General features: G+C 38.4%; 1 protein-coding gene across 13 annotated transcripts in view; it reads right to left on the bottom strand.

The window, feature by feature from the left end:
* Rg (A kinase anchor protein rugose) overlaps positions 1 to 21,093 on the bottom strand; it is a 266,288-nt gene that overhangs the window by 104,166 nt on the left and 141,029 nt on the right. For all 13 annotated transcript variants that reach the window (XM_070656134.1, XM_070656139.1, XM_070656131.1 and 10 more), the window contains exon 2: positions 4,907 to 5,011. In XM_070656134.1, the coding sequence (XP_070512235.1) occupies positions 4,907 to 5,011 (105 nt within the window). The remainder of the gene's footprint in view (positions 1 to 4,906; positions 5,012 to 21,093) is intronic.

The following is a 21,093-nucleotide window of genomic DNA, read 5'->3' as shown; positions in this document are numbered from 1 at the left end:
TAATTCAAATAGAAACATAATTATTAAACGAACGTTTATTAGAAAATTTTAATTATATATATAATTCTATAATAATGTACAAAGGTGTACGCGTTTTCATATTATTCTTAAGTAATTAATTGAAAATAATTCTAACTTTGTTACGTTAATATATATCAATTATCTTGTTGTTGAAATGTTGATTGCCTATATCCTGCTATAGAAATCATAGATTTTTACGATGTACATAAAATATCACATGTGGAGCGTTGTGTTCGCTAGTGGTAATCCGGCTTTACATCTCATCAAAATAACAATGCGACATAATACTTGGATAAAATCGAGTTCACAAACGGTTGTGACTCTCATTGCAAATCGTTGTTGCATTTCGCGAAGTGAAAAACTGATATTCTTGTTTACGCTTGTTGTAAATTTTCACTCGGGTAAAAGATAAAATTCTTTTTCACCGTCGCATAGAAATCAAAAATATTACTAGCGTATTGTCAAAACGAAAGCAACGTTTATCCACATTTTTAACCGCGTGATAAAATGAGGATGCTGTAATGAGTTATCGCGTGAGACATCGTGCTCCGGTGGGTTAGTAAACGATAACAAATAACGTAAAATTCGATTTGACGTGTATCCATTCAACTGTAAACAACAGTACGTCAAAAAGAATGTCTTAGCCTCCATATCCTTGCCAGGTTCTGAAATAGCACTGAAGTGAAGGCGTCGCATTACTCGACCTTTCCTTCGAGACGGGTGTCTCATCCATTTTAATTTTTCTCTTCGAAAACGCACCACGTGCCTGCAGCTTCATCCACGAATAGCGAAATTGCTTTACTACGCTGAAAATTTAATTTAATCCTCTATTCTTTATTATCGATCGTAGAGCATTCACCATTTTTCTTCTTTCTCTCTCTCTCTTTTTTTTTTTTATTTTTTTAAAGAGACATAATTAAAATCAAGTTGTGATAAAGAATTGAGTAAATGACATTTATGTTAATTACGTAAAATAAAAAGTTTGTTTGTTTTCAACCTTGTTTATTTTTCTTTGTTGAAATTTAATTACTGTTGTGTTATTTTTAAGAAATATATTTCTCTGAAAAATAGAGTCTCCTCCAGAATATTTATTTAAATAATGAAGGCAGGAATATAACGCGAGATAGGTGAGCCGTTCATTTAGAAAGCTTTCCGTCGATTTCTCAAAGTGACGTAACTACGAATGCGTCGCAAATGGCACTTTCAAACTGCATTGTGTCTCTTTAACGCGATCGTCGCTATGTTCGCGGTTCCCGCAGGATGTTCGTCTACTCAAAGATTCTAACAGAAAAGTACTAGAGATTTAGGTAGAATACGCTTCCACGAGCATTACGTTGGTCCATTATGCTCGGCTTAGATCTCAAGGAGATGGATGGCTCCACGCGAACATACAGTGAAATATGTAATGCGTCTCAAAACCAACGGCATATATTCAACTGACAGATATTAGAGTCAAGAAATGATATGAAAAATGTTTTGACTTTAATACGTTAGTTTTTGATTTATATAATACCATTTTCAGCTTAGGGTATTAAAAAATCAGTTGTTTATTTATTAATAAAAAAATTATTTACGATGTACAAAGATTTTCTAACGTTATTGTGTTGTTTGATTTCAGATGCGAGCAGAGTCGTGTGACAGTAATTGGCAGCGTATTCAAGAATTGTGTGAAAGTTGTGCAAAATGCAAGTGATGTGCGAGGATGACGCCCTTCCTGCTGAAGCCTTCTTGATAGAGAAAGATGATCTGCCAGAGGCATCAAATAATGGAGGAATAGCAGTAAGGTGAGTAATATATATATTATATTTATTCAGTTTTTTTTTTTGGCTTTATTGTACTTGTACGTAGCGTCAAAATTATACGTTGTCACGATATTATCTCGCCGTACGCGATAATGACAGATGCTGGAAAATGAAAGAGATACGATAATTTCTTATGAACAATACAAGTACACAATCATAATTAGTTCCATACGCTAACCGTACACTATAACTTGGGCGTTATATCAACCAACCGTTCGCAATTCGTCCATTATACTAATTTACGGGACATCGCGGTTAACAACAGGAGGGCCGTGCCAAGTGTCATGCGATCCTTGTTTTCTGACATTACGAGCAACGTGTGCGATCATAATTAACAGACCTTCCGGAAATGTCGTGTAAGTAACTCGCGTGTTCCTTGATACGAAATAAAAATTAATTAATTTCTGCAAAACAAGAGAAGGAAAGTTTGTTTAGTTCGGCAAAATATACAGTCAAAATACCTATAGTAAACGCAAGGTCTTTGCATTGCAAATCAGGCGCAAGAAGTACATTTCCTCAGTTAAATTCAGGGATGTTAGTTCAAGATAAAGTTAAATTAACATTTCCTTCCATTAATTTTATTAGTAAAATATTTAATGTCTGCAATTGCGAAAATTAATTTAAATAGATATATTTTTTTTTCCTTCTTATTAAACTCACGTCGAGAAAAATACAGGCACAAAGAAAGCTTACGTCAAGAGTGGAGGAACATCTTGCGTGTAATATTAGGTGGATTTAGTTCATATAAGCCATGAACTTAACGTTTATACGTTGATATGATCCCGCGACACTAAAACGAGCTTTCTCTAACATACAGGATACAAATTACATCTTATCTCAGCCACAGCTGCTAGGCACAGCTCTTCAGCTTTCGTATAAATCGTCGGAATACCGCTAGGAATTTAGAAGTTCGATCATTTTAACTAAGCGGAATTTTTTATTAAATAATTTGTGCAAATCTGAATCGAATATTTTCGCAAGCGCGGAAACTCGCGGTTTTGACGGGAAAAAAGAACGCGCGACCGCGGATGATTAGAGAAGAAACAGAACGTTCGCAACTTGGTCTATTCCATCCATCTAGTTTAAATTTCTATTTACTTTCACGCCGAAAGTTTGTAGCGAAGGCTCAAGTGTCGTGTATGAGTTTGCGAAGAGCGACGAAAGCGTAAACGGATTTTCCTCCATCCGACATGGCGGCTAAGGACCCGCTATTATTTACAAAAGTTCGCCGTTCCTTACTTTTCTTTCTCGCCAAGTCGTACGCCGCTTTTAACGAAGCGAGGCGTACACGAACTTCTAAGATACATAGCAGATGGTGCTTTTTGCGGGAAGTCTTTCTCTTTAATCTTTGCACCTAAGCTTCGCGAAAATACTACGTCGTTTGATACAAATAATACGAAACGCGGATTAATCGTATGCAACCGCGTTTGTATTAAATTAACACAGCTATTGTCCGCATTAAAAATAAAAACTGGTCGCAATTTTTTTTTTAACTACCGTCCGTATTTATTTTTAATTAAATCGAACTGTTTGGAGTACCTATTTATTTATTTTCTTTTAAAAAAATCAAGTTAGACGAAAATGGGACAAATAAAATTATCGCTAAAAATAAAACGACTAAAACGCCTGTTTTTTTTTTTTTTATTAATTAACAGGAGAGCGCGGAAATTTGATCGTATTGGAGAATTAATTGTTTGGTAGAAAATTTGTTAAAACGGCCTGAGCAATTTATTTCTACCGGTAATATTTTGACAAATCATGTTCTTTTGGTCAGTTATTATATGCCAGTACTCGGTACACGTCTACATCGATCAATATCGACCAGATTACACCAGGCTATTTTTCTATTGATAGTACGATATCGCGAGATCATATTTTTTCCTCACTATGAATTGCTGTACCTCTGGACGCTTCACAGGCACGAAAAACGGAGGATACAGACGATGCTTCAAAGCAGTGATAAATCTCATGCTATGCAATCGAAAAAAAACAAAAATCTAGTTTCTGTCCCGAGAAAAATTTGCCGCGTAATGGATTCCGATCCTTTTGTACGTTGAGATTGTGCGTGGCCTACGCATGCCACGCGCTTTTCTCTTTCTTTCCCCTTTTCTTTTTGATTCAAATACCGAGGTAACGATAAAGGGAAAGGTAGGAAAAAGAGAAAATCAGAAATTCGTACATATATACGAATTATATTTGACATAGTTTTCCTTTCGAATGCGCCATCATGCCAACGTTTCGTTATGGCGCGATTTCAATGTAAAAAAAAAGTCATATGTTTTTTTCGCATAACTTCAATTACTGCGTTTTTACTCGACATGCTTGTAGCGTAGGTACGTACATGTGAAGACCGGTATTGAGGACTTTCATTGGAGATTTTCATATTCAGTAGCGACAGAATTCTATTGCGAATACTGAAGGTACAAGCGATAAATAAAATATTTGCTATAGCGAGAGCTGATCGCGGTAGTATTGAAAATATTTTTACTTACGTTTATGTTAGACGTGTTTCTAAATCGCGCTGCTCGCCAGAGACATTTTATTTCCGCTAATCAGTGACTTACGAACTGGGAATTGAAACGTAAGCAGAAATCGCGATTTATTTCTTTCAAAAAGATGTTGACGGACGACTAAGGGAATTATATGAACCGAATAGTGAGAAATGAGAAATCTCATAAAGAGATATAAATTGTTGTCTATTGCAAAAACTGTCGAGGCAACGGGAAGATTGAATAGCTTGAGAGTCTTCGATCAGCTCCGGCGCAATAGTGTAACTCGACCCTACTCGATGATATCCGAGAAAGATCTTAAAAATCACTTTTCTATCTTTATGCTCTTCACATTCTTGAGAACACTGCGCTGCAAAAAGCGCATTGTATACACACGCACGTACACGTATATACGTGCATCTGTCATATATATTATCCCGCGTATATACACAATAGATTTTCAATTTCAATTACTGATATTGCGATATCGACGGGCACCCGCTTATCCGTACTCTCCACCACATTCTCCCCGGATTTACGTTGGATATTTTCCGCGCGTAATTAATTCGACCTAGTTTAACATCGTTCGCTTACCTGGAGATTGGGTGGGCAATGGTCGAGAAGCTCCAGCATGTGCCTGATGTTCTGCGCGTCCTGTATCACGAAATTCAGCTCCATGTCGAATTCGCCGCCCACGAGCTGCGCAAAAGAAAAGAGAAAACACGCTGGTTAATAAATCGCACATCCGTATAATCTGCCGAGTGTTTTACGAAACGATGTTAACAAGCGAAGTTCACTCTAACATGTACATTATTGGCTTTTCCGCGCTCAAATATATGAAATAGTAGTCATAAATAGTAACTTTGGACGCAAACGGATCGGAAGTTCCCGAGGGAGATGTATATGGGTAACGTCAGTATTTAATCGCGGACATGTTGCTAACTGAAAGCCTCATCGCTCGATACTCGGGCATACATCAAACGAACGGTTACGTAACGCTGTTCCGTTATATCAAAACCCGTACAACTACGCGCGGAGTGAAATAAATACCATTTTGACAACCAATCGCTGATTACCTTATATTATTATTAATATTAATTGGTAGCGGACAATTTTCCGAATGAGAATGCAGTATCGCTTTTATGTACCGATAGAATTTCTTGGTTCATTAAATATGTTTCGTGTCCGATGTTGAAAAACAATATTCGATTTACACGATACGCATAAAATGCATAAATATCAGCGTATTATATATATATATGGCCGGCCGGGATATTACATTGGATTATTTATACGTATTGCATCTTTTTAAGAGTGTTACGGTATTGTTCGTTATTACGGATAAAAAGGTAATGAATAAAGCCACTCAAGTTTCACGTTTTTATTCGCTTATACAATACATAATGCGCGCGTATGGTCAATGGGCAATTTGAAATAATAGTTACTTGGAGAAACGGCATTTATATTATTTGGATCAGCAGTAACGATGCATTTTTACGAATACTTAAAGCGCCGCAGACAAAACATTTTGGACACGAGAAGTTTACAGGCTATGTCCGTTTGCGATTCTTTTCCCTTCTTGGACGACTTATATATAGCCGGACCGGAAGTGCTGCCTCTGCGGAGAGAGCGTAATTTCCGGAGAAGTATCTCGCGCTCATCCCCCGTTTCTCTTTCTCTCTCACGTCTTTCCCTACTTCGTTTTCCTTCAAATGTTCCGGTATCGATCATGAATTCTTTATAGCCGTATCTATGTCTACGGCGGTCGTGGCCAATTTTTATGAGCGCCGATCGCTCGTAAAAATTCATGACTTACGCAGGACCGTTTATAAAATTGTCCATGAACAATTGAAAGTGAGACTCTCATCGCGGCTCAGCAGTTTCGATCAAATTGGCGGATCAGATTTTAGTTTTACTTTCTTTTGCCGAGGAATTGTATCGCAAGCTAAAAGATTGAGTGTCGAGTGAAACCGACATTTCTCATGAGATTCGGAAGGAGCGTTGCTTTCGTTCTACATTCCGGAAGAATATTGTCGAAACTATCCTTCCGCGAAACACGTGAGAGCGAAGGTAAACTTTTCGCGAAGCAGAAACGTTACTCTTTTACAGAACTCGGAGCTAATACCGCATTTAGCCGATAAAGCGTAAACCAACGTCGGGAAAATAGAATTGTTACAGAGGCGCCGTGTTCGATAATGGCATGCTCGGACTTTCTTGCTTTTACCCAGTGCTTTTAGTACGGTTTACCGTAGCGTTTGGAAAGCTCATGTTGCGCGTAATAAGATGACAAAGTTTGCTACTCGATCTCGGTAACTCTCGAAACTAAAAGCGGTAGTTTTAATAAACATTGCGTTTGAGTCGACTCATGTAATTTCTCTTGGTGAATAATCAGACGGTTATTATGCTAATATAATTAATATAATATTTGGGAATGATGGAATATCTATTACTGCTAACGTTTAATATAAAGGTAAATTAGCGTTGCATTACCAAATTAATTTTACAACTCTCTCCTTCTATATTTTTTTGTTTATACGAATAATTGGATTAGATTATATTACTACACATAGGAGAAATAGAATTTTCAAAATACAGACCTCGGTACAGACGCTTGGCATATTTCCACCTGTTTACAATTCCAACTGTTTATATTTCCGCGTACAAGGCACATGATACCGTGCGTTTGGAATTTAATTATTTTTTCATTGTATGTACCGTTCACTGCCCCATCGTAAAAAATTTAAATTGTTTAATTAAAATAAATTATTGTCTAATTATACGTTTTTGTAGGTAGAAATATTTCACGACTACGTGACCGATTTATTAAAGACATTTTTTTTCTATAATGTGGAAAATATTTTTTATTATAAAAATTAATTTGATTAATACATAATATATTTACGAATATTGCAAGCTTGTTATATAAAAATATAACGACATAAAAAAAATATAAAAAAAGGCATGATGTGTAGATCAAAGTTTATATTGTTACGTATCTGCCATTTCCGGAAATTGTTGATCCCTGGTGGAAAATAAATCTTTGCGTAATAAAGAAGGGAAGGAGAAAGATAGAGCATTATTGCCGATAGCGATAGTTCAATGCCGTCAGAGCAATTTTTCGAATGACCCATATCACTTGCGCGAATCTTAACATCCAACACTGTGCCGAGAATAGAAAGAATGATCGGGTGACATTAAAAAAATATCTTGATTCGCAGTTTTCGTAATTGCATTAGGTCGCCTTGATAAAGAAAGAAAAAAAAATCTTACTTATATCCTTTTATGTTTCAATTTGAACAATTAATATTTAAACAATATAAATTTATTCAGTCGTAAAATAAGCGCTATTATACTTATTATCAAAATTCTTTGTGCGTGAATCGTCTCTTTTGAATTTAGAAATCCCTTTTCGGCTGTATGTTCTTATTTTGCAATGCACAAACGGACATACGACGTATGTAATAGAGGAGTCGTGTACTAAATTTAAATGACACTATATGTAGATATGTATATACAGCTGAGAGGACGGGTGGACAAACGGAAAGTGAGTCTCAACCGGTGAATTAAGGTCGCCTGGCAGAGCTGACCGCTAATTAGATAGCACTCGCTTTTACACTTGCAGATCCTTTTGACAAAAACAGTTGCGCAAGACGTAGCGCACGTCCGACTTGAATATTCGACATTGAAATATTAAGCAGCCGCGTAAAAATCAAGGTAGATGAAAGCGTTTTAAATTGACGACTTTATTAAATAAATTTTCGTAATATTAGTTTGCAATAAAAAGTTCAGAATTATTTTATAAAGAGATTTAATTTATAATTTAATTCGAATTATATGTATTATCAAAGGGAGGCACAAATCAATTTTATTAGACAATCTATTTACCAGTTGTAAGTCAGTCCTTATTTGCGACGTACAAAGCGTGGTGCGAACACGTTCGTGTTGCTTGTATGAAAAGTCTTTATCGAGTTACTGTACAGTACAAATCCTGTTTGTGAAATTTTAGACGTCCTCCATTTCCTCGGGAAAGTACATTTCTCTTGATTCTATATATTTGTATGTTTTTGACCTCAATTCAGTCCTCAAAAAAGAAAAAGAAAAAAAAGAGAGAGAGAGAGAGAGAGAGATCTTGATACAGAGAAAATAACGCGTATTCCTGCTTTTATTTAAATTAACAGATTATAATAATGAAAAACGTGCAATTTTGTAATTGCGTATCAGAAGATTGTGGAAATATGCATCGCGATCGCATGGCATGGCTCTCACGTGTATTATATCGCGAAAGATTTGCGGTACGTTATAATTTCTGTCGGAGTAGGCAAGCGGATCATCTCGACAAGCACGCGTCTACTTTGAAACGTCATTAATCTGCATCGAGATCTGCATTTCAATCGGCAAATGATACGGTCCACTGTTCTGTGCGCTCCGATGAGACTTCCGCGAGATCACCATCGGCTGTATTTACATATCGGTACAAGGGGTTACAGTTACGCGTTCTGAAATGTCGACTCTGTGACAAGTCACCTCTGGGGAACATAACTCTGACAATATGAGTGCTGCATTTGAATTTGTAATACTGTACGCGACGACGCGCGTGTGAGTTACATGTCGCGCATACATGTCGAAGTAATCTCAGTCACGTTAACTGCAATCCAACTGCGTAAAACATAGCGGCTTAATCTTTTGTTTAATCCCGCTGAACGTGAACATAGTTTCCGACAGATATTTTTGAAATATTTCCTTTCCACAGATTTACAGCGTGTTAAAATAATAATAGCTCATTATACTTCACCAACACAGTTTCTCGCATTTTATTAATTATCGTATAAAGTGCTGTAATGATATTTTGCTCTATATTTTAAATAATTATTCGTTGTTTATAAATGCAAATATATATCTTTGCCACGTGTGTATGTCACGTGTGCTCAGGCTGCTATGTAGTCGTGGACGTTGTTTTCTTCGGTTCACGGCCAACTCGATCTAGCATGGAAAATTCTCTCCGAGGATATGCGCTGAGGGGTTATTTTAGTAGAGCATTTGCGAACTGTGTCCCGGGAAATTTCAGACCGTGCGCCTATCCCCATTCACCCTATCTCGCCACTTTACGACTTTGACGACGTTTGCTTGTAGCGTAGGGGAATACGGATCTGAGTAATTCTCTCCCTCTGTTGTGGAATCGGAGACTTTGTTGCCTCTTTCATTTCGCCGCGTTATAACGACGTCGTACCGTTTCCTATCTCGGGAAATAAGAACTACGGAGCTCGTCCAATCTGAATAATAATCAGAAATTGTGTTTACTGTAAATTTTTCGTAGCAATTTATTTGTCAAATGGTTGTCGTTAACTAAAACGCACATTTTCGGCAGTGTTTGCAATTCTCGGTTTATTATATTTAAAAAATGCAGCATCGGCGCTTTTAATGAATAAAGTACCAGTTCAAAATACTGCAGATTTGCATGCTTTCATGCACGCTTATCTATAATGTAGAGCAGCAGTCTTATCTCTCCATTTAGAAATAAGAGAAGATGCACGACTAGGAAGTCTGACATTCCGGATGAACTATGTAACTCGCTCGCTCCTCTCTGCTCGTCCCTTTTTCTTATGTTCGCGTATTCCGCTCAACATTCATATTTGCCTCGTGTTGCTTCTTAATTAGACCGCCATCTTGGATGGTTTTATATTCACGAGCATTGTTCTTTCTTTCACGATTCATCCCCTTTAGTCACCGGGTCACCAATGAATTCTCGTTGAGTCGTTGTAAATTCCAACCTGTGACTTTTACGCACGCATATAAAAGAGAGAAGAAAACAATTGATAAATTTCTTTTGTATAGTTGGGCAAATAGCGAACAAAAAAAACTTTTGGCTACGGTAAAAATTTGTAAAAAAATATTCGTATTTAATCGCACACTTTTAACGTGTACATTTAGCGGCAATAAAAAAAAATTGTTCTCATTGAAGTAAGAAGCGCGAGGTTTTCATCTGTCTTTATTATTAAATGCGCGTATGATAAAAACACCGTGCAGCGTCAGTTACATACTTCTCTTCAAAGGAGGACAAGTATGTTACATGCAGTGTTGGTTACGCGTCGCAGCCTTTGTGAAAACGGAGTTTCCACCGTAGTTCTCCAGATCCGGTAGCAACGCATATCACGTTTCAACTATGTCGGTGACAGTACATTGACTCCAATGGGGGGAACGTGATGTCATTTTGAGAAGGCCAAAATCACAGACTCCCGAAACTATCCGGAACAATCTGATAAGTAACGTACACTGCGTCCATTACAAATCCGTGTTATACGTGGGTCAGCTATTTACACGAACAGTACGGAGGGAATTCCGCTACGTTAGGCATGCTCATTAATAGATTGCGTTATTCAACCGAGATTATTAACGAATACACGAAGCGAATTAATGCACGTAACTCTATTGTCAATGCTTTCGCTACAGAGTATGCAGATTAATTAAAAAAAAAAAATGAAGAAAAAAAGGAACTTTGCCGTGCAGGTGAATTAAAGCCCTCATTATAATCAAGCGTACGTAACGCAACCAATTTCGAAATGTCAGAATGCATTTGAATATAAATTTTCCCGTATACATAATGCGCCGAACGAAAATGCGATAAACAGCAATGACAATGCGTACGCTTCATTACGTGCATTTGATCGAATCGTATCCATCGAGTCGTTCGTTGTTTATTCAAGTACGGAGGAAACCGCGGTAACAATAGTTACGATGATAATCATTTCAACAACTCCCTAAAATTTCACATAATTCGCTGCTGTTCGTGCTCAAGTTTTAGCGAAGCGTGCGTTCGATGGCATTTTGTTCGTTTCGTTGGTTATTCAACACGAAAGGAATTAATAGGAGAGATCCTCCGTCGTAATTGGACTACGAGGCATTGCCACGTAAGCACTCTGTCACTTTCTGGATTTGGCTGACGTACACCGGACCCCGACGTTCGCTCTGTCGTCAGACGTCCTCGAACATGCATCAGAGAACGTAATCCGAGAGCGTCTCGCCGTTGCGTTGGTGTAAACTATCCGATTTGCATTCGGAACAATGTTGAAGTCGGGGTCAATCTCACGATTCCAGGCTGAGCGTCCGCGTGCCCACGAATCTCGATTTGGGATCATGTTTGGTAAATGCCAGGCGATATCTCTCCATCCTCGTTGTAGGAAGTGTCACGAAAGTGAGATCACGAATCGCGTTTCCGCCTGTCTGACATTACAATTAACAAAGCAATTATTGTCGACCGTTATCGTTGAACAATATGAACACAGTCTTCCTTCGATCTTTGAAAGTAAACAAATCGTGTTTGAATTTCTCTCTCTCTCTCTCTCTCTCTATATATATATATATATATATGTTATTATATTAATATTAATATATTATAATTTTTTAAATCGCATCCAGTTGAATATTAGAGAATTGCAATACATAAAAAACGAAGTAAGAGAAAAATAATTTAACCAATTGTGATAGCGTGTAAATATAATTGAAAAGTTTAGATGGCATGGTAATTATTAACAGCCAAGTGTTCGTCTGGCGGGTGTTACCATTGTCATTTCTGAAACATATTAGTCCTTTCTCACATTTCCTACTCTACTTAACACTGTCAGATACTACCGTTCACGTACAGCAAATGACGACGGTGGTACTCACTCGAAGACGTTTCTCCTCAATTAGTGAAACTTGTGATATTCTGCTACAGATTGCGTGCAGTATTTCTCCCGTCTTTAACAAGAATTCTAGGCGGTAATGATGAAAGAGTCGTAAACAAGTCAACGACGGCGCTGCATCTTCTCTTGAAGTTCTATTATTTTCTCTGATTACTATTATTAGTGGTATTCATTTAGAGGAAATAGGAAAAGGAATTGTTCGAAATTATCGTAAAAAGCTTTTCATCGATAATGGCTTCTCCTTTGTGCTCGATGAAAGCTTTAATCCGGTAATTAGGTTCGAAGCAAATGTAGATAATGACTCAAACTATCGCAAAGAAAGACTTTTTAAAAATAGCACACGTACATAGGACTGTATTAATTGAAACTAATTTCTTGTATGTCTAATATTAATTACCGTGCTACGTGATGGTAGAAAGAAGGAAATTTGTTTGCCAGTAAAAATTTTTACAATTAAACAAAACAAAAAAAAACAAAAAAAGGAGAAGAATTGTAAAATTTACAGAAAAATATTACTGTCCTACGGTGAAGTCTGAAGTTTCTCAACGCACTGTATACTTCGTCCAGTTACGAATAGTTGCATTCTAGGACGAGGGGGAGTTTTCAAATATGCTGAGTTCGAATGCGAGGTATTGCTTTTTCCGGTGTCGGTAAAAGTAAAAAAGTTACGGGATGCTGAAGTATGTTAGACACGCATAGAGATTATTCAGCAGGAGATAAAAACAAAACCGAAGAAGAAATACACCCGGACTGTTTAATACTATTTTCGAATTTTCCCTGGCTCGGAATGTATTGCAATTTATAATTTATAAAAGCCCAGTTCAATTAATGAGAGATAATGCATTTAAACTATATGCGTTGTTACATTCAATATCATTTAATTCTGCGAAGCTCATCGTTTTAAACAAACTGTTAATTACGTACTAATGAGTTCGCGTTGTGATGAGAAATGAGAATTAGTTTTAGTTATAACACACTGACCGATACTTTAATTATTTTGCTGCACATAACGCGCAACCTGTTCAGTTCGCTTTAATATATTACGATTGGTAACCATTGCAACATTAACAAAATTAATAGAATATTGAAAAGTTTTTTCTATCACTGTTTTACTGCTTAATGCTCGTAAAGCTAAATACAATTGTTATTGATTCTAAAATAATGTAGCTTAAATTAATATTTTTTTAATAATATTATTCATATTACTAAATTTGTTATTGCAGCTGTTGTCTTTACATGTTAGAATATTAATGAAAAAGTTCCGATAATACAACACGACACCGACATACCTATAGTATAAATCTCTAATTTAGTTTTCTACGTCAAAGTAAAGCGCGTACTCTATTATGCAGTTCGTTGATTGCGAACAACAAATCTCTATTCACGCAATTTTGGTAATTCCTCGAATCAGTTAATGGATTAATTAAAATAAACCTGAGAGCGCCAGTTACAGGTTTGTCAGATTGATGCATGTCTGTCGCAAAACCATGTACGTCATTATTTACAGTGAGTTGACATGCTTCGTATCGAGAACCGAGTTCCGTGCTAAAATCGATCAGACTGATCCTGTTTTCGCGTATTGTCCGTTCCCACGTATGGTTAACAATCCAGCCCTTGTCTCACTCCTTCTCCAGATAAGCTTGTTAATTTTGGGATTCAAAAAACGGTTCACTTAACCGAACATAAAATTCGAAATTATATTTTTTTTTTCGTCATAGACAGAGTATGCGAAATTGAGGTATAAATAATCCGTGCGTAAAACATGAAATCTTCTAATTTTTAATTATGATAGCAACTGTATAAATTTCGTAATCATTTAGTGTAATATAATGAACGTTCGAGTAAGTTTTTGTACGTCATTCAATTTCGTATACCCGTGGAAACGATCGATATAACATCATCGAGGATGTACAGGTCACAAATATGTGTATGAAACTGAAATTTGAACTGACAATATCACGATAGCTGGTTCATCCTTTTCACATCAAGAGTTTCGTACTCATCAAGGGATAATGACGATGTCGATCGATCTAATCCGTTCGAGTACTTCGCCCATAATTGAACGCGATTGGAGTGACTCATCTCGACGCAATGAAATCTAGCGATCCGACCCATAGGTAGCCTGAGGTCTGTTTGTGTTTCTCGTTGTTAGCACTGTCGACTACACATGGATCATTCATTTCGAAGCACTGTGCTTGCTCTGTAGAGCAATTTCCAATCGATAGGAACCTTTCGAATAGATACGCATCATCGATCTGTTCTCTTCCTCTACCTCGCTGCTGTTTATTCAATTCATTTTTCGAACTACTTGACGATATTTTTATTTGAAAATATTGTGGGTTATAATATATAATTATTATTATTTTTTTTTTACATAAAAGTCTATTAATCAGTTTTCGTTAAATCAATCAGATAGAAGGCTTTCTAAAGTCGCGAAGCTTAACGATACGATTACGTGTGTCACGGGAGTACATAAAATCGAAATAACGTTCACCGTATCTCCAACGAGATAAAATATGCGCGCAGAAAATCTGGGCAAACAAAACTGAGAGCCGCGGCATGTTGACGTCACCGGAGCGCGGCGCCGAGCTTTTCAGAAGATCGAGTGCCGACAGGGAAGCGAGCGTGGGCGGTCGGCTTAATTGGAGGTGAGAGGGAGATCATAATTTTACGTCGCGACATGAGGGCACCGGCGCCGGGGGTGCCTGTAATTTGTAACCTGCGTGCTTTGAGGGCTACGCCACGTCGATGGACTGCAAGATCGCGGCATTAGCGAGAGGCAGCCGTGCGTGGCATCGCATAATCGACCTCGACGAGCCATGATACGACGGGTAATCGACGGATTTCAATTCAGAATGCGAAACATTTGCGCGTGAATATCTAGCCTTATCTAATTCCCGCACGCGAGTGTTTTATACCGAAACGTCATTAACGTTATTATATAAATTTTCTCAAAAAATGATCAAGTTCGTGTAAGCTTCTGATGAAAGCTTCGGGACATTAATCTACGTTACTAATATACCGACTTAATAATAATAACCGTCGATACGATTACTATGATCATTGGATAGAGTTGCTCATATCTATGCATGAAATGGGAAACCCCTGACGTTATTAGAATTCCAAAGGAATTCGTCTCGCGTGTATGTAATTATCGAAGGTGCAATTTATCACTTTATATTTGTGCAAAAATTGTATTTATTTGCTGCCATTTTGCAGACGGTATAAAATATTTTATCTCTATTGTCTATTAATTCTCGAACGATCAAACAATCAATCAATCCCTGATGTTAACAGCGGCTAATTGATTAAGATGTATCGGCGCAGATGATGTAGTGACGTAAAACTATTTGCGTAAAGGCTCTCATGTAAAGATCGATTCGCCAAACGGAGACCCGAGTTCTTACCGGGGTGTACGTCCAATGCCAGTTTATACCGAGTATTGGTGCTGACAGTTTGCTTTCGAATTCAGGACGCAACGGTTGTATTTACCGGGACGTCAAACGCGAAAGTATAGAATGCACTTCGCTCGACTTTTACATTTAACGCGTCGTAGCACTGTATTGACTATCGTTGTACAAATAATCGCATATGCATGATTTCGTTCGGTAAAATGCCGTTATTTAGGTAATCGGAACGATTCAGATATCTCTCGACAAAGAAAATATAAGGCACGTAATTTTAAATAACATAATAAAACTTTACAGCAACGCGAACGCGCATTTCGAAAATAAAAGCCCAATAATTGAATTAAACGTTTCGCATATTCGGAAACGATTATGAAAATGCATAGCGAGCGTTAAACTGATAAAAATCCGATGTTATAAATTAAAATATTGTGTGCGAAATATGCAGAAATATTCGGCGCCGGATTATGAAAAAGTTTCGAATGTACACAAATTCGAGCTTAACAAAATTTTACATACGCCGCTAATTACTAGAATTTCCAGAAATTCCGACAGCTTCGTATTTCTATGATAGTAGAAACTTTGTTAATGTGTAGATTTAATCAAAATACGCCAAGAATAGTTTATCACGCCTGAGAAATTACGGACGTTGTGGCAACGCTAAAACAGGTGATATTCATCGTAGTAACCATTATCCCATTTTTTTTTTTTTTTTTTTTTTCTCTTCACTTGCACGCTTCGGTAATGCCATTTTCATTTCTGTGCGGTGGAAAATTCCGCAGAACGCTAACAGACGATAACGAGCAAATGTGAATAGCAAACCGCAGATTTAATGATGAGAGTGTTGGTGCCGGTGCGCAGTTGCGCGATTCATTTAGCAATAAATATTCGCTGCGGTGGCAATACACAAAGTTAGGATCGCAATATTGTGAGATATATTAGCGCGCCAACTTTTTCTTCATGAATATTGTTTTAGAATTTTTAGATAACGAAAGGTAAAGCAGATATTCATCATGTAACCGTATTCCACGAACGTTTTTGAAACTCAAGCAGAAATTCAGAAATCATATTACTTCGGCGTGTAAACGGCGCACTCGAGATCGCATATGTCGAATTGGATTTTGGACGAAAATTGCACAGATGCATTTAATAGTTTTATCCGCGAGCACGGCACACGACGTCGTATTCTTATCGCATCGCGTAACACAAAGATACGGGCGCGGCTTGTTGCAGTGTCCACCCTAAGGTATATATATGTGAATCGTAAAAGCGACGAGAGAGAGAAAGAGAGAGAGAGAGAGAAAGAAAGAAAAGCCGACGAAAACGCGCAAGAGCGGTAGGCGAGAATTGTGCATGCGAAAAAGGATAAAAGAAAGAGAGAACGTAGCTGCAGGCGACTAGGTTACAATGCAAGCGCAGATGCCGCGCTAGGAAGTTGGCGAGACATAGGAAGACGACAAGTTTGTCTCTCAGGGAAGATCAAACGGAACGCGAGGTCGAAAAGCTACGTCTACCACCCAATAGCCTTCGATTCTTTTACTTTATTTTATTTTTCGAGTCCTTTCTCTCCGTATTTCCTACCATTTTTATCACTGACGCGTTCTATTTACGATCTCCCGGCTCTTTTAAATGACCGTACCACGAACGAGCGTAAAATCTGATTCTCAAAGTTTCATTACGCGTGACATTTAATTTTCTCTACCGGGCAGTACGTCGAACGGGTCATTCTGCTTGACCTGTTATTATTTTGGCGCTACCCTTTTCGGCTAATGAAGATACCTCGCAATTAATTTCCAAATAAGGTAACAAACATGTGGAATTATTAATTTACGGGAAATTTTTATTTTAATTAAAAATTCCAATGACGGGAAATATTTATCGTCGAAATTTTACGTGTCCCGCTGGAAAAAAATGTGATGTCACGGCACCCTTTCGCTACCGCGAGGCAGAAAGTGGTACAATAGGTCGTTATCGTCACCCTTTGCAATCATACGGCAGGATAACGAGAAAAAGTCCGAGTGAAAGCCCGAGGGAAGTTGAGCGGTGGGAATAAAAATCAACCACCCAAATTTGAGTGTTATAACTTTCATCGTTCGCTCACTATTTGCGTAGTTTCGCCCAGTCCGGTCAACGACGATTGCCGTCGAGATAGGGAGAAAAAGGGAGGAAAAGCGGTACGCGCCGTATCGAACATTTCTTTTCAAAATGGATGCACACGAGATGCATGCGCATGTGTGCATTGCATTCCGCCCTGTCTTTTGTTGCCGTCGTTGCTCGCGCGGTTAAAATCTACGATTCACGGCGGCGGTAAAATGAGAGGAATCGCGATTGAAATTTATTTCCGACGCGAGCAAACGGAAGAACGCTGATTATCGCGCGGAAAAAAATTAATCCCCTGTTATAGATCCGCGCTTTATTATCTCGAAAGTGTTGAATAAATTATATACAATGCGCGTATAACACAACGGAATTATTCAGCGATGTGAAATTTCCGTTCGACGTGGCGGTTTATATTCTCATCGTGTATGCGGTTGCGATAAACTTTTCATCAGGGTCTTCCATAATTCTGTGGCACAATCGCCAGGTAGCAAGGATGTCGGGTGCGGGTGTGTTATCGGGTTGAGAAACGCCGAAATGCAGTCGCTGTATAATTTGGGGCGGCGCAGAACCACCTCGAGCGAAATAGGTCAGTACGTCGGGAAATGCACAGAGGCTTAGAATGTGCAACAAAATTCCGTTGCGCAACATTCTCGTCATATAATTAGGCTTGTGGAAGATTTCAACAAGCCTGGGTAATAATTGTCGTGTATGCCGCGTTTCAGTATTTCATGAACATGATAATGGTACTTGTAGATAATTGTTGCTATTAAATAATTGCTAAAGAGTTATTTATTTCAGGAAGATTTCGAAATGTTAATATTTTTATATTTTTAGACGATCTTTATGTAAAATGATTTATGATAGAGTTAAATGTAAAAAAATATTAAAAAAATTTTTTTAGAAGGAGTTGGGAATATTTTTTCTAAATATTCATACGTGAAGCGAGTGCCATCGGCAAATCTTTTTTTTTTTTTTTTCCAAGTAATATCGAATATATATTTTCGCGGCATATTTTGGATTCGGGGTAATACCGTCTCGCAGTCATGCATATAAATTACGTGATAGCGTGGTCTTACTATCGCAGTTGATTTCCACCGAGTATTCTCAGTTCCGATCATTCTTGAAATAACGAATATTATCCAATATATCTGGAGAGTGGTCGATATCGAGTAGCCGATATCACCAAACGAACGTCAAGCGGTTTTTCTACTTTCACATCCCGTTTCGTGTACATGGCGTAATCAAATTCAGTCGTCTTTCGAGAGGAAAGAAAACTCCGGACCGTCGCTTCGAAGGGAAAACGTCGGAAGTATGTATCGTGTAGACGTCTATCGTTGGGGTTGAGAACGAGTAAACAAAGAAATATTGCGTTAGCAAAGCAGATGATACCGAGGGTTCCAATTGCGTGGATTTCACCCTCTGCCTCGGCCGTTCACCTTTCCAGCTCGAGCGTCTATATCATTAGTTTAGATATTAGTTTAGGTAACGCATTAAGGCGCAGCACTTGAAGCTCGCCTCGTAGCCGAGCGACGCCGTTGAAACGTTTACGTCATACCCTATAATCCAATTTATATCACTGTCGCGTGGCTTGCAATCGGGCACGTCGACGTACGCGTCACATGTATATATGCAACACATCGTGTTGTGACGTATGTCCGAATTGCACGCACTTACGAATGCGTGCAATCGAGCACGCAACTGCCGCTCGTTTAGCTCGCGGTTTCGTGAGTTTGCCGGGCTCGATTTGAACGTGCCGCACTATAGGCCGAACAACGCCGGATTCTAATCAATGAAAAGCGGCATCGTTTCATCGATTTAACTGTCGGTTGCAAACGATCGCCTTTGTCCGACTGCAAAATTCGTATCACCGCAACCGCGCATCCCAATTTAAATCGCGCTCTACTGTTGCGCGGATCCGTTTAATTCCGTACGCTCGCGCAAATTATTTTTAACTCGCTCGCACACGGTTCTGGAAAAGTTACGCGTAAGTCGGCAAAAACGCGTGGCACGAATGCAGACATGTATGTAATCCAATTAGCCCCTTTGTCCTTTGTGCTCGTGTCTATACATTCACAATTGGCAATAATTATAGAACAAGAAGTGTAAGCTTTTGAGACGAGAACTTTCATTGCAACGTTTAAACATACTCGGTTATTTATTATACTAGGCATTACAAAGTGCGCGCTTCGCTTGCGTCATTTACTCCTGCTTTTTCTACGTTAACAAAAAGGGACTGATTTATTGTAATAGCTTTCAGTAAGAAATTACGAACTCATGCATTTAACGTGACTTTTTAAATATTTTAATAAATATATATATATATTATCATTAAACTACACGCTGTGCGGAGGAGCGAGTAGTCGAGGTCGTTGGCACGGCGACGCTTTCGCGCGCATGATGGCTGACCATACGTCGGCCGACCACACAGCTGGCGCCGTTCGATCTACAATCGCTCGACCTGCGACAATCGCGCGGCTTACAGTAACTTCAATTGAGTCCGAGATTCGCGCGCAATGTTCACACCGACGCGCCCCGCATAATGGCTGACTACGCAGCGAGCGTCGCAACTGAGTCTCTGTACGCGCCAAATATTGTATACGCGGAGAGTACATCTAAAGCGAATTATATGTTTTAATAATATATTAATATTAGATATGTTATTAACGAAGAAAAACTTTTGTTCTGTTTCAGATTGAGATCGAGAGCAGAAGCAAAAAGTGTTCTCGTCGCGGAGGACTTCCCGCGTGGAAGAAGAATACGGTCCGGAGATATCCCGTCACGCAACCCCCAGAGTAAGCATAAATTTTTATTCTAATAAAATAAAAACGACTCTTCGCGCGCGTCATTTACATATACTTGCTTTTTTTTGTTAATCTTTTATTGTAACATATACATATATACAATTATATATCAATTATAATCTTTTCTTTGAATTGGTTAAATGAGTTACGAATAATTTACTTAACTAACGAATATCGCGACATGTCCAATGGTTACAATTCGCGATAAATGGGAGTGAATATTACATATAATATTCGATGTTTTAAAATGTGTTGAACTGCTTATAGGTAAGCTTATAGGTGAGCTTATATGTGAGCAAAACATAAACACGGGCGCTCGAGCGAGCGAGCTAGCTGCGCGACTCGCATTTCTCACGTTCCCCCACTCCGGCAGTCACGCCAGTCGGGCCGCACAGGACGCAGGGAGTAGTCTTATCGGAGCACAGAGCGGTCCACATGCAGCGTACGGAGATAGCGGAGCGCCATGCGTACAGAAAAGTAATTGTTCAATGACTTTTACGCAGAGAGTATTCCAGGATAGTTTTTAATCCAAATCTTTCATTGTTCTAGGAACAATTTCGAAGGAAGTCCGAAGGTAGAAAGGCGCCTTCGTCGCCGCTGTCCGAAAGAGTGACCAAGTGTCCTCGTTGCCGAAATTATAAAACATACAAACTGTAACCAAATCGTCGCGCGTCGTGAGTGCCGTTGAATAATCGGCGATTTTTGCTACGCAAAGTTAAAAACGCGTGTGTCGTCCAAGGTCGCGCGCAAGATTGTAAGTGAAATACTTCTTTTTTCTCTTTTAAAGTAGTTTA

This window comes from Cardiocondyla obscurior, linkage group LG04, assembly GCF_019399895.1.
Source record: "Cardiocondyla obscurior isolate alpha-2009 linkage group LG04, Cobs3.1, whole genome shotgun sequence".
Taxonomy (NCBI): Eukaryota; Metazoa; Arthropoda; class Insecta; order Hymenoptera; family Formicidae; genus Cardiocondyla; species Cardiocondyla obscurior.
This window is presented reverse-complemented; position numbering and strand designations above follow the sequence as displayed.